This window comes from Apostichopus japonicus, chromosome 17 (assembly GCF_037975245.1).
Source record: "Apostichopus japonicus isolate 1M-3 chromosome 17, ASM3797524v1, whole genome shotgun sequence".
NCBI lineage: Eukaryota > Metazoa > Echinodermata > Holothuroidea > Aspidochirotida > Stichopodidae > Apostichopus > Apostichopus japonicus.
This window is the reverse complement of record NC_092577.1, coordinates 10,541,854-10,566,929: the sequence shown is the minus strand read 5'-3', so window position 1 is coordinate 10,566,929 and position 25,076 is coordinate 10,541,854. Positions and strand designations below refer to the sequence as shown.

Sequence of the window (25,076 nt, the reverse complement as noted above, 5' to 3'; positions counted from 1 at the left end):
ACCTTGTGAATGGTTGGTATTATAATCTAAGACCCAACGGGCCAGCGTTATAAGAACCAGTAGCAGATCTACTAAAATATACGGTTGTGTAAAAGTAAGATTGCCTGACGTTTAGATCCTAGCAGGATCTTCTTCAGAGGCTAAATGACAAGTAACAGTAACAGAAGAGACAAAAACACGCACACAATACAGACAGGTTGATGAGCACGGTGAACACAATGAGATAGATGAAAGGGGATTATGAGTAGACAAGGGATGGAGAGAAGAAAGCAACCGGGGAAGAGGAGACGTAGGAGATAAACAGTGGAGGGGGAAAGAGAGGATTAAAGGAACAGGGCAGGGAGTAAATATAAGGTTGTATAGCATTGCATGCAAATCAGACATACAAAAAGTACATAATGCTGGCTGACACAGAACCAGATCTGGAGTCTTCAAGATGAGAATACAATTAGTCCAGTGTGAACAGGATATCATCTTCAGTATTACGATCTTTTCTATAGGCAAAGTGGAGATCATCCATAACATTAGCAGTTAGCTTCTTAAAGTAGTGTAAAATAAATCGTTCGCATGATTCAGTACGACGGAAGCGAAAGCAGCTGGACGAAGATCGTTCATGCTAGTTATGCCTGATTGTTTTGGTACCGGAATAATACAAGATTACATCCAAATATGAGGAGTGGATTGAGTTTTTGATTCACAAAATATAAACAAAATGTAAGTAAACATATATTATAGTTTACAGTTACATTGTTTTAAGACACGCTGGCAGCTTTTGTCGGAGTCAGCTGCCTTCCAATCATTTATCTGCAAGATTAGTGGCGCACCTCACCTCCTGTAACGGTCAAAAGGGGAGCAGATTCCCCGCCCCCTCCACCCCACTCAGAAGTTGCACTAAGAAGTAGATCAACTGCATTCGTGAAATCTTGCCAGACAAATCAATTATAGAATGAGTTCAGCTGATAGCCTAAGACGTGTTTTAATGCTATTGTTAGCATAGCCGCTCATCATACGGATACCGCTCCAGACACTCTAGATATTTTATTTGTAGTAGAGTGATATCATGGCGATGAAAAGAGTAATGTCAATATAGTTATCGTCTAACTAAAAGTATTTACAGAAGGCATACTTGAGAACCACACATTTTATTTTTAACTTTCATTTCTCTGTTCCTTACTTTATCATTTCCAATATTCTAATAATCAGATAAAATATCATCATTCTTTCTTAATGACTATTAACAGCATAAAGCTCAGAATACGCAGAATTGTATTTTTGCGCAGTACAAAGAAAAATAACCAGCGCTTGCAGGTATCAAGAGATATGTATAATAAACTTGTTTTCGGCATTTTCTCAGTAATTCAGAAATATGAATAGATACATACAGGAAGAAGGTGGGGGGGGGGGGGGCTTGACATGGAAATCTTGCGATACGGATGAACAACCAATACCGACCCCCCCCCCCCCCTCAAAAAAAAACGATTGGTCATTATTTTGCATTTGTTTGTGTACATATTATTCCCGTAAATATACCTGCATGAATTGTTCAATCACTGGCAACTTTTTACTTTTCTGATTTCTACCAACTTCTCTTACAGGAGTAAATGTTAGGATAGCCTGAATGAATTTTCACGATTGAAGCTTTATCAACATGTTTGATAGCCTTTCAACTAACGTAGAAACTGTTGTTTCACTGTTTAACATTTGTTTGTTCATTTGCATGCATTACATAATATCATTTTTAAAACTTTTTGTTTCATTTGATTTGATTTTTGTCATAATTTCGTAATACGTTTGGGTGAAATAGACTAAAGATTGAATTATGAAATTATGGTAAAGTAAACTCACACGACGTTATTTTAATCATACGATTGTTATTCCTACTGCCAAGTAGTATCCATATAGCTACATGCATAGTAATTGGTTAAAATGTACATTTGTGAAGAGAAAGTGTTTTAAAAGCACAATGTCATTGATTGTCTTCTTCAGGTGTCTTCGCTGGACAGATGGGGTCAGCTGGAGGACAGGGGCGAATTATTTTCCCAAACAGGTTTGCAATTGTGCGTAAATAGTCGTTCATGATTGGTCGGAAAAGTTACGTCATCACCATAGAAACCTTCACTTCGAGGTTCTGCATCCATATGTTGCAACGAAGATGAACCCGTTCAAATTACCCGTAGCTTTTCGTACATATATTTAGATATGTTTGGAATATTCCAAACATATCTAATTATATGAACGAAAAGCTACGAGCAATTTTGAACGGGTATATCTTCGTTGCAACAAATGGATGTGTACATATTTAGAACACTAGTATTGTATTATCTACTTTGATCGAAGTTTTCTGTGAAGGCATTAATCGATGACATCGCACAGTGAAAGTTTCGTACAGGGTACATCACACATGCGCTGTAGGCCTATATGTATTATAACTCTGTACACAGTGCAGTGACGGAAATATATCATACTATTCACTATACTGTTTTGCGTATATTCACTCAAGACTCGTGAACTTGCGTCGTGAAGTTGCTTTTAGTGTAGGCCTACCCATTCAACGAAACGATTTCTGATTTTAATGGAACGTCTCACGAATCGTGGATAACGTAAACACGAACCAAATAGAATGTAGCGTATTTATCATAAGTGAGGTCAACATGTAATCCAAGCATTAAACTCTGTACACAGTGCAGTGACGGAAATATATTACACTATACACTATACTGTTTTGCGTTTATTCACTCAAGACTCGTGAACTCGCGTCGTAAAGTTGCTTTTAGTGTAGGCCTACCCATTCCACGAACGAATTCTGATTTCAATAGAACGGCTCACGAATCGTGGATAACGTAAACACGAACCAAATAGAATGTAGAGTATGTATCATAAGTGAGGTCAACATGTAATTCAAGCATTAAAAATAAAATTAGGGCGTTTGAAGGGAAACCCCTTAACTAGACTCAATCAAGTGTCAGTGTGTAACTCAGAATATGTCTTCGAACTTCCAAGCGATGATTATTATTATGCTGACGTCACGAGCAATCTGATTGGCTGAAAACTCCGTAATTACAAACCTGCTTGGGAAAAAATCGCGACCGGGGGGGGGGGAGGGAGGGGATCGCTACACTGTGGAAGATATCCTGGGATAGTAATTTTAGTTCCTTTGCACAAATTCACCCTACTTTTTCTTGACATGGAAAAGGGGGTGGCGTAGGGATAGCTTGTAGTTTTTTAAGCCCATTTTGAATTGCTTTTATTACTGGTACTAGTAGTTGTTAATTTGAGTAAACTTTTCCTCTGTGAATAATTTCTCAGTAGAATTGGGCCTCTTGCTGGAAGTGTCATAACATGGAACTTGTTTGGGTGTGTAGGGAAAAGTGGCGGGATGACAGGTAAGTGATAGATGTAACCATCATAAACTGACAAAGTAGAAACTTCTATGTCAAATAAAGGAGGAGGGAGGGGGGGGGGGTGAATGCCCTCATCCTGCACTGCATATTCCAATTCCTTGACAATCAGGTGACATATAATAAGCAGGTATCTGCATCATCAGCATAATTAAAAGAAAGATAGACAACCTAAAATAATATCAAAAGTCAATTAAAAAAAATCAAAATATACTCATGTTCTATTATTAGTTATTTCATTTTTTAGTTTCTATTTCTTATTTCTATTTAAAAGAATCTCAGAGTTACTGACATAAAGACCAGTAGACTACATGTCATCTAGGAATGAAGCGAATATAATAATATGGCACAGAAAGTATATTTAGTTATGCATAATTTCATTTTCCTTTTCATTTCAGCAAACGAACGTCACTTAGTTGAACATTTACCCATATTTGTCCAGTTAATATCACTTTCGAAATTATTGAGAATTAGGTTTAGAAAGGTTGGCTAACTGGACCACATGTTCTGGTGGAATAAAGAGTTACAAATTACTACATAGAGTGAAAATTACATAATTGGTAATTGTATTATCTGACGTAAATATGATATAGAGGCTGAAACACTCTGTAAATGAAAACTTTCCTTCCTTATCGCTTCACGCCAACATGTCATAGATATCCACATTCTCTTCACGTGTTCCTATGGAAAAAAAAGGTATTTGGTTGTGTATCTCCAATATATGCGGATCTTTGTTTGTGTCTGCTTCCAGATCACGTTGACTGTCAAATACCAATTAGATTTCACGAATCATTTGACTCAGAACATCTATATATAACAATATTGCTATTGGTGAAGCAATATATCTGTTCGATCATACCGTGAAGTTATGTAAATGTGTGAGATCCCACTGAACACTGTATGAATCGATCGATTAACAAGGATTGTTTCTTGTTTGATTATCATTTTGAGGAGCCGAAACACGAAGCGTGCACCTTCCCTATTAAATAATATTTTATAGAAAGATATCAGTTGATCAGTGTATATTAGACGGTATTACCGTAGTAACCTAGCTTATCAGTAATTGACGATAGCAAACTCGTTTCATACGAGATCTCGCGCACCAAGTTAATCCGATATCTTTTTATAATGGCCAAATGGCTGAATAAACTAAACGTACCCTCAGTTGTGTTCAAAATTGAAAGTATAGTCTACCATGAACGATGACGGAGTCATATGCGTAATACCAGCAATAGGCTAATGCTTTAAACTACACAAGTCCTATCGTTACACGGGTCAACATCCTACAATGACCACATACGACAACAAATTTACAAATAAAATCTTCCAGTGCATTTGTTTGTGTATCTGATCAACTGCTTACATATCACGTGGCAAAACAACATACAAGTGAGGTGGTCCTAAGATCCGTCTGGCAGGCGTGTTTGGGGTTTCCCAAGTTCAAATACATGGTCATTGAACTTCGTAGTAACTGTCTAGTAGTGCAAAATGCTCGGAATTCGTAAACGGTAAAACAATTTGCAACGTACACTTGATAGAATCTGAGCAAGTTAACATCGACACTTAGAAAGTTAAATGTAGAATCGCGTCATTTTTAGTCGATTGAACAAAATCAGTTTTTAAACAATCATGTAAACATTGTACGTAGGCCTTACTTTGTATGGAATTTTGCGAAACTGGCTCACTACTCATAAATCTAGCAAGTGAAGTCGGACATCCTCAAGAAAAGCGCCGGCAGATAGAAAGGGTTCACAACTGGGTTTTTGAAATATACCTGGTACAACAACAAAAGTTTTGTTTTGGAGTAAAAAGCAAATTTATTTTAATATTTGTCGTATCAAATTTCACGGGCAGTGCAAACTTTGCTGACAGTTGAAGCCGTACAATCATTACACTATGAACAGAGTCACTACAGCTCTCGATTTAGGAACACTTTGGCATCCTTCAAACACACATACCGTATTGGAAAACATTTCGCTATTGCACTACCGTGAATCACACTTTCAGAAATTCAAGACAATAAATATGTCGTCTTGACATCAATACGGTCGTATTGAATAATTTGGATATATCTTCCTTTTTCTCCTCAATCAATATAATGTTATTCTCCGGATTTCCTATATTATTATTATTTACATCTGAATACTGTTTCTCGATAGACAACTCGTGGGTCCTTTGAAGAATTTCCACACGGAGGGAGGGGTGGGGAAGAGGGGGTACGATAAAAACAAAATTGAACCGAGTGAAAACAATATCGGAGATGTATGAGGCTATGCTATTTCTGGTGAGGTGGGGGAAGGTACGAACGATATGGGGTTATTTTAGGGACGAGCAGTTTCAGATATTTGTTGGCCCTCGTAGTTAATTTCGAGCTCAAAACTACCCTTCGTGAAGAGGAATTATTCTGAAACGCTTTGTAATGAAAATATCAAATGCTACGTGATGGGGGTTAAGAACCAAAAGGCCTCCGGAAGTTGGGACAATTAAATATAGGCATAATATTACTTTGTCGAAGAAATTCGTAGAAAGTGTATTGTTACGTTGGAATGCAAGAGGTCTCGATAATTAATTTTTAACGAGACACAAGCCTGGGCTCGTTTATGAGAGGAACATAGACAAATTGACAAGTCTAGAGAATTTGATACACTTTAAAACACGCTGGTCTCTTCCAACGGCGATATCCCTCAGCGGCCACGACCTTGATGACGACGATTCTCGGTCCGTTGTACCGCGAAATTCACTGGTCCTCGACGAAGTTTCTCGTGATCCCAGAAACAGCAGTCACCTTCTTTCCGGCGATGCTCCAAAATAGAAGACGGACTTCAGGCCACAATCGAGTGAAGCACAAGTCGAACTTCTCGCCGACTAAATATTCCAGAGTCAGTCCAAAATCAGCTTTATAGCCACCAACTCATGGCGTAACGAACTTCCTCAACGGAGACAGAAATTCTTCACATTCTCCGAAATAAATACTGGAAAACTGTAGTTTCACAGCAAAGTCCTCTTCAAACTTCTGAATGGAAGTGTAGAATCAATCTTGGTATCGATATGTCAATCCCTCAGAAACTACTGGCAGTTGAGCACTGACGATATATAGTAGAATGGTATAATATGTGTCGTCGCTTGTATTCGTTCCGAACCTGAGCAACTATCCGATCTGGGGCGGGTTTTTATACGATTCGCCATGTCAAGAATCATCTAGATTTTCTCGATACACCTGAGTAACAACTCGACCCAGTTTCCCCGTTTCCGGAAGTCCTTTGCATATCTCGCGAACATTCCAGAGAATCCACGAAGATGCGTGCACAGCGTACAACGGGAATTCACGTAAACCGTCGGGAACCGAGACCAGTGTGCCATCATAAGGAATATACCAGAACAATCGTGTATTGCTCATTACATAAATAACATTCTGACACGGTAACCCGACCTAATTTCTCAAATATTGATTTGTCAGGTAGGCCACTTCAAATACTTTCTATATTATAACATTAGGTTCCTCACTAGCAGTGACTAGCGTTAGGTTACAATGGGCCCTCGCAACAGTATGCCTAACAAACAAAAAAGAAGATTGATTTTTAGTGTAATGCACCTATCTTCACAGGGTTTAACAATAATTTGCAAAATGTTTCTTGCTAAAGTGAGCTGAAAAATGTTTTCCAATGATTTGATTGACTGTTAACGGCTTATGAACTTTTACAACTTCGTTATGTTATCTTTCGTACTCATTGTGCACAAAATTCGAATCCAATTCCGAAAACTGGCACATTATTTTACCGTGTAAAGACTGTGGTGTTTAAATGTTAGGTTACCATATTGTTGTATACAAATCCTATAAGGGTAGGCTGTGTTGTCATTTTCGACTCGCATCATTTGTGAAGTAGTGACTAATGACAATGCACACTGTAATTGTTTTGGGGGCATTCACATCAAAAACTGAACAGGAACAAATGTAATCAGGATTATCAACGATTTCGCACAATGGAATCGTTGACCGTGTTAAGGTGTTCCCTCGTGAAATACACGCAATCTTCGTTCAAACATAACGTATCGTTACTTTGCTGTACAACACCATAGCATGGTTTATTGAAATGCTTGATATATATACATATAGTATACAGAGCCACACTAGAAATATTTTAAGTGAACTTCGATTAACACGGAAAAACTGTTTAAAACGCTTTAAAGACTAAAACCAGTAAAGGAGTGAACTACTTTGTGGGGATCTTTACCGATATAAGGTAAGTAAACATTCAGTCTACTGGTCACCAAGCTATAGTCTCTTACAATGGCAATTAAACCCGAAAACGACTGTCTTGAATGTGCCCATCTGTACATAGAGTGTGAAAGGTGTGTAGGGAGCCTGTTTCAAGGAGTGGGACAACCCTCTTGTTCGGTGATATACTACCAGAGTTTGATAGTCGCGTTAACTGGCGCATCTGTATATAGTATACCGTAGAGGCATTACAATTCATATTTCAGATTGTTTCACATTCAATGTTAAAAAAATCGATCTTTGATCTCATGTGACAATTTACCATCGTTGATCATACCTAAAGAAAATTCAAGTATACTTAAAAAAACATGAGATTAGTATGGAAATCAACCCATAGATCTGGCGTGCGAGAAACGTGCGAAAAACGACCCAAATTACTGAATTATTATTAAAAATTATGAATGCAAAAGGTTTTTATTTTTAAAAGCATACGTTTGGAGAAAGTAGTAAGAGACACAATTATATAGCCTAGAACAATACTAGATAGACAACGAAATTACTGGGGCCATGTGTTCTCCACGTGTATGTAAAGTTATTGATACAAATAATCTGATTTTATTTACATCACTTCTGCTTTCTATGATAATAAAATTAATGGCATTGCTTCACAGTACAGACCTTATAAAAGTAATTATTATCAAATTGGATGCTTTGCTATTGTCGAATCATTCATTACACTGTCCTTTACACCTTAACCATCACATCAGCTTGTTATGAATACTCAACAATGCCACGTGTACCTTCGGCATCGGTAAAGAATTATGTGTCTGGGAAGTTTGTTAAATGGAAATATAATCAAGGTTTTTGGTCCAGAAGTAAATATGGTCCCTTGATAATTTGTTTCCGATCTTAAATTACTCCAACGATGAGATGCTAAACATTTTTCATAGAAAATTTCCATTATTTCCATTTCATCAATAAATATGACCATCTCAAAGCTTTTACAGTATGATGTTCTGTTGGTATGCGTGTTTCGTGGACTGGGTGGGTATATGTGTGGTTGCACATGTTTATTATTCTGAACTAAAAGTCCTCAGACATCATTTCAAAAGAATCCTCAGGTCCTCAGAAGATTTGTGTTTTGTTCCGGGGTGTTGTTAAGGCTAGGGTATGTAGATTTGCAAAATAGAACAAAAGAATGAGGTCTTCAGTCTGAATGCAAAACACACCTCTGTATGTGTGGGGAGGGGGGTTAAATGGTGGGGGACATGGGGTGAAAGTAGATGAGAGAGCTCTTAAAATCAAGAGGTGAAGAGATGATGCAGTACATTGTGTGTCAGATTAGATCCGTTCGTCATTATGATTGTTCAGTATTTCATGAAGTTAAGAAATTTGAAGCAGCTCATACCTTGATCAAATAGTGATGTGCCAATGAGTTTACAGGTGGTGCTGGGGGGATTCTATATTGGGAGGTATGGAAATGGAATTATAATCAAGTTTGTTAGTCCAGAAGTAAATATGGTCCCTTGTCAAAGAAATAATCGATTGCACCTTTAAATTGCTCGAGAGATGAGATGCCAACTTTAAGGGGATGGGGAGTTGCGCTCATATACAAATTATCCCTTTTGCTTATTTAAGTAGTGGGCCTCCATTTTTATGGCAGTGACAAGAAGCCGATTAAGAAATTTAGAAGAGAGTCGTTTGCCTTGGGTTCATTGAAACGTTTCTTATGAAGGGATCTATAGGTGAGGTTGAAAGGATATTGGTGTGTTTGTGGGGGGAGTTGGGTGTGGGGTGTGTTCATTCTGAGGATTTTTCATGTTCGTTCACGTGTGAATGCATAAAAAAACATAAAAATATATGACTGAAGTATTTCCCGCGACTGACGATGCAAGGTAGTGCGCGCGCCAGCGTGATCAAATATCATACAAGTTTAGAACTTGCTAACTCTCTTTATTTTGTTAAACACGTTTGAGGATTGACTAAAGAAGTTTATGGCATAACGGTTAGTTTGATCCGTTATATCCTTGTATATTGCAGAAATCATGTCTACCACAACGATGGCTTCGCTTACATCTCTAAAAGACTTGCCAGACGATTTCTTCCTGTGTCCTGTTTGCTTGGATCAACTTAAAGAGCCGAAACAGTTACCATGTCTTCATCGATACTGTAAAGATTGCTTGAAAGCAGTCATTGGAGCCAGCCAAGACGGGTCAGTTAAATGTCCAATGTGTAAACAGGATAACGTCGTACCGGAAAATGGGGTAGACGATTTCAAGACTGATTTTCATATGAAGAGTATGCTTGAATTCATAATATTGCAAAAATGTTTTGGAAATAAAGATTTAAAGAAATGCATCAGCTGTTCAAAGCATACTGTAGTTTCAGCATACTGCTTTAAGTGCAGGGAGTTTCTATGTGATGAATGTTACGAGGTCCACGTCAAAAGTAAAATGCTTACAGATCATCAACCACACTCTCTGAAATTGGACGATATTGAAACAAAGAAACTAACATTGGATAAGTTAGCAGCACTCACGGAAGATCCTATGTGCGATGTACATGTGAACGAGAATGCCAAATTATGTTGCAGTACTTGCGGAAATCTACCGGTTTGTGTGATCTGTACATACAGTAAACACAAAGATCATGACCTACACGACGTAACAGAACTAGCAACGAGTGAAAGAGAATTGCTCGAACCGAAACTAGCGGAACTTAATATACACAAAGTTAAACTATACGACTTACCAAAGAAAGTTAAAGACACAACTATAAAATTAAAGGAAATTGTTGTCAATGTGACAGAAAGTTTCATAAAACAGCACAAAGAGCAGGCACACAAAATTAGAGATAAATTTGCTGAACGTATTAATGTGAGAGAACGAGGGATATTGGACATAGAAAACCTAAGAAAAGAAGAAGACAATCAAACGAGTTCTGATTATGAAAAAGAATTGAACCAACTAAGAGAGAAATATGACAACATCAGGAAAACAACTAAAAGAAAATATGATGATAAATGTAAAGAGTTTAAAAAAAATTGCAATATAATTGAGGAACAACTGTCAAGAAAAGTTGAAAGACTTGATCTTAATTTAAAGAACTTGACAACAACGAAAGAACTACTTGCAAAACGAAATGAAGATGAACTTAAAGATATCTCGGAAAGTTTTGACCAGATTATTAATCGATATGAGAACTTAACAATAACGAGTTCGTCTGTTCTTGCTTCTAATAACGATTGGACATACGTTCAGTGTATTCCAGATATTAGAGCAGCATGTGAACCTCTGATAGAAGAAATGAAAAAAGAATTTCCAGACTTTACATCTTCATATGTTTTTCCAATTAGCGACATAACTAAAGTAACTTTTGATGACGTCACGGAAACTGAACATGAAGAGTCCGTTATTGACGTTTTGGGAATCAAAGGTAAACGTAGGGGAATCAATGGTATTGCAAGCAGCGGGAAAGGCCACATTGTCATCACTGGTGATGAATCAGAAGGTTACACACATATCACTGTGATCAACAAGGAAGGTAAAGTTGTACGAAAAGATCAGATCCAGAATCAGAGGTCCAGGTCCTTCGCATTACGTTACTGTTGTTCTTTATCAAACTTCAAAGTTGTAACAGCTTGCTTGCGTGATGAAGTCAGTATTTATGATGTGCATGCTCTCTTAACTCGTAAGATTGACAAAGTCAGTGGTAGCTAAGATTGACAGTAGTTTTCAATCTATTTGATTGAAAATGAACTGAAATCTAAGCTAATAGATTGAATACGTCTTATCCTTGACTTAATCGTTTTTTAGATTTACAGATATATCCAATGAAAACGCTAGAATCAAGTCACGTGGTGCAAATAAAAGTCAGTCTTGTAAAGATTGACTTTTATCCAATCAGATTACGCCAAAACAAATACCAACGCTGCCTATTGTCCAATCAGATTTCGCAAAACCAAATACCCACTGCTGCACCGCGTACGTACACACAGCGTAATACATTATACCGGTCTTCTGTATACTGCTCTGCACAACGCACTGCATGAAACGTATATGATAGTACACAGTACTGATTGACTGATTGTGCCAAAACAGCGGTGTATTTTAGTTCAGTTTCTTAAAACCTTTCGAAGAAGCCTTCTCATTTAAAGAAAGATGGCAGGAACCGTAAGAAATTTTCTGGCGAAGAAAGAGTTCACGGAGGAGATAATCACTATTCTAGAAGGTTCGTATTTTTGACTTTTTAACACCTTTCAGCTAGTTGTCGATCATGTAGCCTAGCATTTCGCTGTTCAGTCTGCTTAGTTGCTGATCTACTAAGCCTATGATAACGTTAGGCTTAACGTTACGCTTTTCTTATTGTCTGTACTTCAAAATGCTCGTTTTATACGCTTTCATTTACTCCTTTAATTTGTGTATCTGCCCATCTTCAATTTTCCTTTTCTTTTATTGTTGCATTTCCTACTTTAATTATATTAGACTTAAAGTTAGGCAAGTGTCTATTGTGACTTTTGGCGAAATGAGGTTTAACGCACTGCAGAGAAAATCACATGCGTATGTGCATGCGGATTAATTCAATTACAGTAGGCCTAGGCTTTATCGTGATACATTTGAAACATTCATTCAACTTCGGTTGTGTAGTCTAGCAGCATGATAGATAAAGACCATCGCCATATTCACATTGAAACTTGTTAGGCCTATGGCAGGCAAGGCCTAACGTTAGACCTAGCCTTGGCCCTTGCTAGTGCTAAAATCAACTGTTAAACACTACAGTGCTGTGTTTCCTTCATACCTTCCCACCACATCCCTTGTGCAGAGTGTACAAAATTCTTCACACAGTGACAGTCTAGAATAGTATAATATCACGCTAGAATTGTATAGGAGAAAAAGTCATCAAATGATAAATCATTAATCACATTCCAGTTACTACTAGCTAGGAGAAACCCTCATGAGGATACTATGGCGCGAGAAAGCGGAATATATTGTGTACAACAATATATATGCTTTACTTGCAAAATATATACATGGTTTACTTCAAAAATACATTTTAGACATATTTATATATATTCTGAAAAAAAAAATATATTCTCTGACACAAAAACATTTATAATATAAATATATATTCTCTAAGAGAAAAATATATATTTTCTTATAATATATATATATATATATATATATATATATATATATATATATATATATCTTGTTAAGAAACATATATATTCTCTGGCAGAAAAATATTTTTCTCTAACAAAATATATAAATTCTGAGACAGAAAAAAAAATATTTTACAGGAAAAATTATATTCTGTGCAAAAATATATTTTTATTGTGTGTACGGAAAATATATATTCTCTAACAACAAAATTCTATTCTGTGCGAAAAAATATATTCTGGTCGAAAAATATATATATGCTGTACAAAGTACCAAAACATATATTCTCTGACAGAAAAATATTTTTCTCTAGCAAAATATATAAATTCTGAGACAGAAAAAATATATATTCTACAGGAGAAATTATATTCTGTGCAAAAATATATTTTTATTGTGTGTAAAGAAAATATATATATTCTCTAATATTCAAGACCTATTCTGTGCGAAAAATATATTCTGTACGAAAAATATATTCTGTGCGAAAAATATATATGCTGTACAAAGTACGGAGCTCTGTAAGTGCTGACTGAGATGTTCCGTAACTTCAGCAGTGACCAGCCTGTTCTTTACACTGGCCATTCATAAAACGCACATGTTTGCTCAGAATCTTAATGCAGTTCATTGTTAGTGGGTTTGCGATATCACATTGCACATGATAGTACCAGGGATTATTCCATAACAACTCCCTGATTGTACTACGGTACGTTCGACAGCGAAGCCTTCTGTACCGTACGTAACCAGCCGGCTTAACAGTAACTGCTCACTTCTTCACATTTCAAGGTTATTAGTTTGGAACGTTATCCGGTGTGTTACGTAAGCAGTTTGCCAAACCTTGCAAAGGAAACGAACGTGTGAAAGTCATTTGCACAGCTCAAATTTCCTGCGATCTACCGCAAGTGCCTATTGAAATCTGTAAGGCAGGTAAACTGTTACGTCAGTGGTGCAGGGCGCATTTCACTCAATTGTATATTTTTTTTAGAGATATATATTTGTACGTAATATATTCCGCTTTCTCGCGCCATAGTATACACCTTATTGCCCAATGGTTAATGGGACCCTTGAACTACAAGCAGTTCACAGAACAAGGTCAGCAGCTGTGGGTTGGTCATACTGAAACTGTATATATGTGCAGTATATATGTAAAAAGTGTGTATTCTCTGGACAGTAGGGTTAAGTGTGTAGTGATGCTTAATGCTTGTACATATCATGTTGTACTTATATGCAAGAAGTTTACTGCTCATTAAAATTGGTAAAGGCTTGTGACTTCTCTTGTCAGTTCAATATTATAATCCATATCGGCATAATATCATAATATCAAGCACAGTGCCCACAGATGGCAAAAGTGTGGATAGTATAGACTATCTAGTACATTTATTGCACTGTTACGGTACACCTTCTACGGTTACTGTGCATACATAATTACATGTGCAATAAAACAATTTGCGTGCTTTTCTATGATTTTTCTCAACCTCACTGACTCCACTATGCCATAACGACATACATAACTAGCCCATCTATTTAAATCTTACTTCAAATGGTGGCATAAAAGTTGAACATTTTGCAACTTTCAACTGTGTTTTTCTCCAAGATATTATCCGTTGGAATCTCAATAAACCTCACCGATAATATGAATATACACTACGAACGTCATTGACCAATCCATAATACAACACCATGCTTGATTTGTGTACAGTCTATATGGCAGTTGTACCAGGGAGTTCCATTACAACTCTTTGGTTGTACCAACGCAAAGTCTTGAATCTATTTTTAGCAACGGCTCATCACTAAACCTGCATATCTCTGATTGGTTGAATTCAGACTAGTAGGTTTGGGGGAACTGTATGCGATTAATTTTAAATATCGAGTTTGTCGTGGACACTTTTCTCATTATCTGCAAATATCTTATAAATATCTTAGTTGGCTCTTTTGTGATTGATATATGTAAAAAACTTGATGGACATGTCAAAAAAGTATAATACGGCGACCAAACGCAAAATGCTACTTTAAAAGCAGTTGAACATATTTTTCAAGCTTAAGCGTTAAAGAGTTAGCTCAACTGCAGAAATCATCCTCATTTCAGAAAATGGATAAAAGGAGAGCATTACCATGTGTTACAGTTATTACTCTTTTCTGCTTGTTATCCACAGGAAGGAACAGATGTTGAAGAAGCAACAAAGTTGAAAGAAGATCGTTTCAAGCAGCCATTGTTGCTATCCCTTGGTGCAGAAAAAGATCCGAAACAGTTCTTTGTAATATTGGACCGCATTGCAATTTCAGGAGGGCTTCATGTGGTGGATGCTTTAGACAGACTGTTTGAGTGTCATTATGTTTTTAATGTGGAGTACTCTCCAAGTTTGCAACAATTTTGGGAATTTATTGCTGCAATGAACTATGAAGTACTACCTCCAGCAACAGCAAAACCACAGGTCCGAGCTCTTGGTGCAGCAATAAGAGCACCACCCAAGTAATGATATTGACTTAAAATGGTGTTTACTGATGAAATATAAATAAAAGATTTAGCATTTAAAACAAGCATGCATAATTTTAGTTCAGCTCGGTATTCTTACCAGGTTGTTTTGTTTTAACCAAAAGGGACATAGCCTCAGTTTTTTTAATCCAGTTCAGGTTCTTATTTGCCTATTGTATCTATAGGAAAGGCTAATTATTCAAATTTTCCTTTTACACCTGATAAAATCTTCAGTATGTTATTGCAAACTTCATTCTTTAACTTTAGAATTATGGAACACCAGTATTAAGCCTTCATCTTTAGCACATAAAAATGATTAAACTTATGGAACTCTAGTATTTCCCATGTTTTGTTTATCACTGCATCAGTAAATGCATGCCAGTGTTTTAATTATGTTTTATTTTAGCCTTCATCTTTAGCACCTGAAAATGTTTAAAATTATGGAACTCCAGTATTTCCCATGTTCTGCATGTTTTGTTTTCTTCACTGCATCAGTAAATGAATATAATTCGTCTACAAAGTACATTCTGTCTTTTCTGTTTCTGGTGTTTTCCTCAAGCGAAACTAAGTGGACATATACTCTTATGTTAATAGCTTCTGTTTGAGAATAATTTAATTGGGTGACAAAACCAATTGTTTCAATATATGTTTACAAAATTAACGTTGAAAGCTTAAACATAGACAAACTGCAAAACGAGTGACAATCATGATCATATTGATTGACAGTCCCAATCATATAAATAAAAAACATTTTTAGACTAATAGTCATTCTAAATTAGATTCTAAAGTCAATCTATTAGATTTCTACCTTTTCAATCTATAACAGATTGAAAGTCAGTTTTTATGATCGAAGAGTCAATCGTATGGAATGACTTTTATCAATCTAATTCACTGATAGTTACAATCGTTTTAGATTGAAATTTCAAAGTCAATCGAATTTAGATTAAGAAAACCAATCCATTAGATTGATATATTAATCTTAAAAAACACTGACTTTCAATCTTTTAAGACTATTTTTTTTTCAATCTTAAGACAGATTGAAAGTCAATCTAAGCCGATTGGTCCCTAATATCAATCTGCCAAAGATTTAAAATTCAATCTTTAAGAGTGAAAAGTCAATCTTGCGAATTAAGAGAGTGGTGGTGTACTTAGCAAGAGAAACATCAGTGACGTCATTAATGACTGGCCCCACGATCGATTTGTGAGCTGTGTTGCTTTCGATCCCCTCAACAATCACATCATTGTTGGTACTGGCAGCAGATATATGTATGTATTTGATGATCAGTTAAGGTATAGTCACACCATCACATTACCAGATGTAATCAAATACTCGGACGATATCGCTGTACATAGAGGTAGTCTCCTGGTATGCGATAGCATTGCTAAAAAAGTTTATGCAGTCACCATGATGGGTAATCTGATATATGAATTTATGAGAGCATTTCTTGGTAGAGGTGACTGGAGACCTTTCAGTGTTTGCACAGACAAGAATCAATTCATCTACATGTTATGGTCGACATACTTCTCAGGTAAACAGAGAAGTATCCTGCTACAGTATAGTCAGAATGGAAGAAAGTTACTAACAAAAAGAGAAGTAGACGGTGATGCTCGTTGTATAACCATATTAGAAGTTGATGGTACTGATAAACTCTTAATAGCAACAAATGAGTCTATAAAGCTGTACACTTACGGTATGTATCAAACAAGTGTAATTCCATGCCTGCAGATGAAAGGAGGTAAAGCAAGAGCGATAATAAGATGAACAAGACATAATAACACTAAAAAAGGATCTAACGAACGAAATGCATGTACAAAGGTAACACAGAACAGACGAGACATTGCCAAGTTGCAAAAAACCCAAACAATTCAATGACAATGACATGAAGAATGATTAATGATTAAGAAACAAGCTAAAAGTACTAACGGCTTGCCACAGAAAGGACGAAGGGTAGCCGGCGAATGATGTGTGCACTCAGTGGTCGCATTGTACCACCGAGTGGAATGATAGAATTACTCATTTCTTAATATTTGGGGGTGGCTAACATCCTTTTACACATAACTAAGTTTGCCCACGAACCCGACTTTCAAAAACTTGGTCCACCGTAGGCGAACAATTCCCGTCCGGCCCGCTTGATAATATAAAACAATCAAAAATAATATAAAGTCTCTCTTAGATGTCTTATTTGCATTGCCGCGATGTCCCATGTTGTTATACAGTAAGTCGTGATTTTTGTTAAAACAATACATACGGGGTTTCAGACGTTTAGCTATATACTCGAAGTGTACATCCCCCTTGAGATGGTCTTCAAACATAGTCCCAGGCATTTGTACTCACTAATTCTATCCTCTACGTTATCCTTTAAAACAACTGGTTCAGACACCTTATTTACCTTCCGGAAGTCAACAATCAATTCCTTTGTCTTATTAACATGTAATTCAAATTCATTTCTATCACAGTGAATAACACAATCAGTAATTTGCTAAAGGTAGCTACTATCATCATCATTGCTAATCAAACCAATTAGATCAGTGTCATCTCCAACGTGAATAAGCGTACAATAAGTGTCTGTAGAACGTTAGAATGTTAGAAGTATACAACGTAAAGAAGGCATGCTTCAAGCAAGGTACCCTGGGATGCTCCAGTACCACAATTAATAACATCAGATTTAACAGAATACCAATACGGACAAATCGTGAATGGTTGGTATTATAATCTAAGAACCAACGTTATAAGAACCAGTAGCAGATCTACTAAAATATGAGGCTGTATAGCGTTGCATGCAAATGAGACATAAAAATTGCATTATGCTGGCTGAGACAGAACCAGATCTGGAGTCTTCAAGATGAGAATACAGTTAGTCCAGTGTGAACAGGATATCATCTTCAGTATTACAATCTTTTTTGAGGCAAAGTGGAGATCATCCATAAGATTAGCAGTTAGCTTCATAAAGTAGTGTAATATAAATCGTTCGCATGATTTCATTACGACGGAAGCGAGGGCAGCTGGACGAAGATCGTTCATGCTGGTTATGCCTGATTGTTTGGGTACCGGAATAATACAGGTGTTCTCCCAAATATGAGGAGTGGGTTGAGTTTTTTAATCACAAAATATAAACAAAATGCAAGTAAACATATATAATAATTGACACTTACAGTGTTTTAAGACACGCTGGTAGTTTTTGTGGGAGTCGGCTGCCTTCCATGCATTTATCTGCAAGAATTAGTGGCGCACCTTACCTTCTGTAACGGTCAAAAAGGGAGCATACTCATCTTTCTTTCTTAATGACTATTAAAAGCATAAAGCTCAGATTACGCAGAATTGTATCTTAGCGCAGTACAGAGAAAAATAACCAACGGTTGCTGGTATCAAGAAATATGGATAATAAGTTTGTTTGCGGCATTTCTCAGTAATTCAGAAACATTAATATATATTTAAAGGAAGAAGGTATGTCTGTGGGAAAGGGGGTTGACGTGTGAATCTTGCGGTTCAAATAAACAGCCACTACCAACCCCCCCCCCCCCCAAGAGACAAGACAAAAAACAACCCATATCCATGTTTGTATATTTTGTTCTTTCAGCTCACTTTAAATTACTTTAATTGACTTACCATAAAAGTGTTCCATCCTTTTTGTCTGGATGCACTTAAAGCAGCTATAAGTTAACTAACTTTGTAGTGCAAGTGTGAGGTAAACTTTGCTTCAAGAGAAAGTTATATCTTTGCAGAAATTATTGAATTATACGAGACCACCTATCGTAGCAGAATAATTTCCAAAGAAATGCTGATCAGATATCACAAGGCATGCGGTATTATCACAGATAGAGGAACATAATTTGACACTAGTACACAATCTTTCATCCAGAAATGTATTAGAGGGTCTTTTAATCACATTAAGAGAATTCTCTTCGATTGAAGTTTTGTTCTAACAATTCCTGAGTACACGTAGGAACACAATAATTTATAGTCTCAAACTGTACCGGTGTAAAGAGCTAAGCAAAATCCAAGGATTGATATAATTCGATAAAGAATAATTCTCGCATTGCTCACTAATGCTTAATGAAAAGAAAAGAAAAATATCAGATTGGAAATTATGAAAGATAATGAATGAGACGGGTCCTTTCGATATCTGTATCACATTCTCTCTTAATTGGAATAATAAAACCCCAGCCATGGAATGAGGAATGCGTGAAATTACATGTAGTAATCAATTGGTTTATCATTGAGCTTTAATTTATAGCTCCATGGTCATATATAGCAGTTTCCTCCAGCTATAAATGGATTGCAATTTATTTCAGCTACACTACTGGTAACTTGATGGTAACAAATACAGCAATAAACTTATTCAAATTTAGCTATACGTTGATAAGTGATTGGATTAAAGCTAGCTTTTAGTTTGACGATTACTGGTTGGAATTAAAATTAACTTTAGCTATAAATTGGTTATTGATAAGACTGAATGCCAACTACAAAATGATTTTGAGCTAGAATTAGCTCTAGCTGAAATTGATTTCTGGCAGCCAGTTATCGTAGCTATAACTTGATTGCTTATTAGAATTAACGTGAGCTATAATTTCATGAATGATAAGGGTTAACTTTAGTGTAAAAAATTGTAACTGACTGAAATTAACCCTAGCTATAAACTCACCATGGATTGAACTGATCCTCAAACTAAAACGTGCGCAAATATTATAATCTAGTGGACGACAAAGTAAGGTAGTAAAGTAAAAAAAAGTTAAATATGGATAAAAGGTTTATGAATTGATAACGATTCGATAGCTTACCATGCAGGATGTATTGTCAATCATGAAATCGTACGGAAATTTATATGATATTCAGCCTGAAAATCATATGGTGATAACAAACGATTGGTCATTATTTTGCATTTTTGTCACATATTACTCCAGTAAATATACCTGGATGAATTGTCTCATCACTAACAACATTGTACTTTCCTGACTTCCACCAAGTTCTCTTACGGAAGTAAATGTTAGGATTGCCTGAATGAAATTTCATAATTGAAGCTTTATCAATATGTTTTCTAGCCTTTCAACTAAAGTATAAACTGTTATTTCACATTTTAATATTTGTTTGTGACTTGAATGCATTGCATAATATCATGTTTAATACTTTTTGTTTCATTTGATTTGATTTTTGTCATAATTTTGGTAATATGTTGGGTTAAATAGACTAAAGATTGAAATTATGACATGATGGTAAAGTAAACTCAAACGACGATATTTTAATCATAAGATTGATATTCCTTAAATATACATTTTTTGAAATTTTTCCACGTGATATCTCGTTGAGTGCACTGTAGCATGTTGCTGTATAGAAGCTTGTAACTCACAACAAGACAAGTAGATGGTAATTTGGTTGTACGATCACATTAACAAGTAGACAAATAGGCAAAACTACTAACAGAAAAACAACACCCGGGAAAGTTGTATTAGTTGCCACGTAAAATGAACAAACAACGACGTAAAATGTGATGTCTGTATCGATAGAGAAGGGCATCTCAGTTTAGTTTATTATATTGCTGTGCAGTAAAAGAATCTCAGAGTTACTGACATAAAGACCAGTACATGTCATCTAGGAATGAAGCGACTATATACCTTATGGCACGGAAAATATATTTAATTATGCATAATTTCATTGTCTTTTTCATTTCAGTAAACGAACGTCACTTAGCTGAACATTTTCCCATATTTGTCCAGTTAATATCACTTTCGAAATTATTGAGAATTATGTTAAAAAAAGGTGGACTAACTGGACCACTTGTACTGGTGGAATTAAGAGTTACAAATTACTACATAGAGTGAAAATTACATTATTGGTATTTGTATTATCTGACGTAAATATAATATAGAAGCTGAAACACTCTGTAAATTAAAACGTTCCTTCCTTATCGCTTCACGCCAACATGTCATAGAAATCCACATTCTCCTCACGTGTTCCCACGGAAAACGATATTTGGTTGTGTATCTCCAATATATGCGGATCTTTGTGTTTGCTTCCACATCACGTGGACTGTCAAAGACCAATTAGATTTCACGAATCATTTGACTCAGTTCATCTATATATAACTATGGTCAAGCAATATATATGTTTGATCATACCGTGAAGTTATGTTAATGAGTGAGATCCCACTGAACACTGAATGAATCGATCGATTAACAAGGATTGTTCCTTGTTTGATTATCATTTGAGGAGCCGAAACACGGTGTGTGTACCTACTCTATTAAATGATATTGCATAGGAAGGTAGCACTTGCTCAAGACGATGAAATTCGCCTATTTTGATGAATGTATATTATACAGTAGTACCGTAGTAGCCTAGCTTATCAGTACTTGACGATAGCCAACTCGTTTCATACGAGATCTCGCGCACCAAGTTAATCCGATATCTTTTAATAATGGCCAAATGGCTGAATAAACTAAACGTACCCTCAGTTGTGTTCAAAATTGAAAGTATAGTCTACCATGACCGATGACGGAGTCATATGCGTAATACCAGCAATAGGCTAATGCTTTAAACTACACGAGTCCTATCTTTACACGGGTCAACATCCTACAATGACCACATACGACAACAAATGTACAAATAAAATCTGCCAGTGCATTGTTTGTGTATCTGATCAACTGGTTGCATATCATGTGGCAATACAACATACAAGTGGGATGGTCCTAAGACACGTCTGGCGGGCGTATAATGGTCACATGGTTGAATAAACTACACGAACCCTTAAATTGTGTTCAAAGTTGAACGTATAGTCTACCATGGGCGATGACGGAGTCTGTGTGTTAAGCTCAGCAAGCATAATTAGCCCTATACAACATACAAGTGAAATAGTCCTAAGTCACGTCTGGCGGGCGTGTTTGGGGTTTTCCAAGTTCGAATACATGGTCAATGAACTTCTTAGTAACTATCTAGTAGTGCGAAATGCGCGGAATTCGTACAACGGTAAAACAATTTGCAACGTTCACTCGGCACATTTGATAAAATGTGAGCAAGTTAACATCGACACTTTGAAAGTCAAATGTAGAATCGCGTCATTTGTTGTCGATGGAGCAAAATAAGCTTTTAAGCAATCATGTAAACATTGTACGTAGGCCTTACTTTCAATGAAATTTCGCGAAACGGGTTCATTACTCATAAATCAAGGAAGTGTAGTCGGACATCCTCTGAAAGAGCGCCGGCAGATTGAACGATTACACTGTGAAAGGAGTGATTGCAGATCTCGATTAAGGAACAATTTAGCATCCTTCAAACACACATATCGTTTCGGAAAACATTTCGCTAATGCACTACCGTGAATCACACTTTCAGAAATTCAAGACAATAAATATGTCGTCTTGACATGAATACTGTCGTATTGAATAATTTGGATAAATCTTCCTTTTTAGTCAATCAATATAATGTTACTCTCCGGATTTCCCATATTGTTATGATTTACATTTGAATGCTTCACGTAGTAGCAGTAGTAGTAGTAGTAGTTCTAGTAGAAGTAGTTGTAGCAGTAGTAGTGGTAGTATTGGGATTATTAGTAGTAGACGTAGTAGTAGTAGCAGTGGTAGTAGTTGTAGTATTAATATTAGTAGTAGTGGTAGTAGTATTGGTATTGGTAGAAGTAGCAGTAGAAGGGGTTGTAGTCGCAGTACTAGTAATAGTAGTAGTAATAGTAGCAGTAGTTGTAGTAGTAAAAGTATTGGTAGTATTGGTACAGTAGTAGTAGCAGTAGCAGTATAGTAGTAGGCTAGTAGAAGTGGTAGTAGTAGTAGTAGTTGTCGTCGTAGTAGTAGTAAAGGTAGTAGTAGTAGTGTAATGGGGATTTTCATAGTAGTATTGTATAGCAGTATAACAAGAAAACTATTTACGACAATATTGTCATATGACTTTGTTTCTGTTGTATGTATACATTGCGTCATGCATTCTATTCTTTAACATTACCTACCAGAATATAAGAACAACTAAAACGGCCTATTGTTTATTGCATTTGAGGTTTTTCATCGAACTATACCAGGAAAATATCAGTTTTAATCGGAACGTGAACACACAAACTATTTTCTGTTCGCACTTGTTGTCAATAGACATAGACACCTTTAATAAACTTTCTCAAGATATAGCAAGTCCTTTGTAGCCTTTGTTATGCAGGACACCTTTGGTCCACGCCTTCCCATATATCATAATGCTCGTTGTATAGCCAAATGAGACGTTGATAAGGAAACTAGCTTAGGTCGGTAAGACTGTACACATACCGCATGGTTTTACAATACCGTTATCGTATTCAAATAGTCAACGAAGGTGAATCGAGTTTATACTTTTAACCTTTGCTTTATTCTGGCTGCGGTTACCGCGGTTGAACTATTTATATTTATGTAGTACATCAGAAGTAGGTAAGTTATCATGAGTCACCTATAACCTCAGGGCAAAATCAAGGGCACATCACATTCCAAATTGTTTCCTGCCAATGAAGTTGTAATTTTAAGAAGCCCTGAAACACTTATTGAAACATATTTTTAGGTCAGACATGGAGAGGTTTGCATTAATTTGGTTCCCATTTATTACAGCTTGAAATCAGTTTTAAGGTTATTTGTCTTCGATAATGATATGCAAAACAGCCCAGAATATCTTTTTGCCCTGTAAACCTGTAAACAAAACAATGAAAACATGTATCATGCAGTTCTTCATTTTGTTCCGAAACGTGAGGAGTCCTTTCTTTTGGATTTTCTAGTATTATTTAAGCATGAGCTGCCACACATGCCTTGGACAGTTGTGAAAATAAAAACTGAAAACTGTAAAACTGGGAATTAGATTGGTGGTCGTTATAGATCTGTTAAACGAACGTTAATTGCTCATATCGTATCGTGATTAACATGTCTTCCGTTGACCCAGCCTGGAGTAGTAGACAATTAAATGATACATTATCTGAGTGTAGCCTAATGTACGTCAAACAGCCATGATAATTGCACTAGTATTCATGATTGTAACAGTAGCATATACTCAGTACTAATAATACACTTAACAGTTGTTTTTCAATTTTTTTTATCGCAAAAGCAAGTATATACTTATTGTCTTCAACTTGAAGACAATAAGTATATACTTGCTTTTGCGAGACCCAACATCATTCTTTTATTTCACGAATATTTTTCTGCAAAACCATGTCAACTAAGTACTTGTTTATTGTTAATGTTTCCTTTTTCTTTTTTTCCTTTGTGATTTGTCTTTTGTTCATGAGGACCTTACATAGTGATAGCTTCTGTGGATTCCCCTTAACCCGTTGGTTTCTTTTTGCCATTCATCATTTCTTTAGTTTGAAGCTGCTTAAAAGGTACACTTTGTCTCAAACTTACCTATTACTATACATACTAACAATATTAAGCGACGATGGTTAAAATACAGTTTTTAAAATCACATCAAATCAATATCTTGTAGTTATGTAAGCATGACCTGTAGTGAATGACTTTTATTTAATATTTTTACGTCTACATCTGTCGAGGGCTGATTCCACGGTGGTTTAATTAATAATCATATTCAAACTGTAATCGTGATTCAAGGATTTTTTATTTTATTTATATGTGATCTAGCAACAGCTTTAGCGATGGGTGTACTTCATTGAAATTTCGATATCAACAAACACAAAAACAGTATTAGCATTTAGCGCAATCAGGTTTATCAGAGACAAGATGAAACTTTATGAAATAACGATAAACCATTAAATATTGAAAACAACTTATAGGCCCTATTAACTTTTTATAAACACATCTTAAAAATGTTCGTAGTTACCAGTTGTATTTGTCCATGCCTGCCAAACGATTGCTACTTGTAATGTAATGTAGTG

The 25,076-nt window shown here is 36.1% G+C and overlaps 1 protein-coding gene across 1 annotated transcript; it reads left to right on the top strand.

Annotated features, from left to right (window-relative positions):
• The first annotated feature begins 9 nt into the window (after positions 1–9).
• LOC139984579 (uncharacterized) lies at positions 10–24,617 on the top strand. The gene is made up of 4 exons (XM_071998525.1): positions 10–2,047; positions 3,310–3,383; positions 9,655–11,292; positions 16,380–24,617. Exons 1-4 carry the CDS (start codon positions 2,004–2,006, stop codon positions 17,000–17,002), a joined length of 2,379 nt encoding a protein of 792 aa, XP_071854626.1. The 5' UTR covers positions 10–2,003; the 3' UTR covers positions 17,003–24,617.
• The last annotated feature ends 459 nt before the right edge of the window (positions 24,618–25,076 follow it).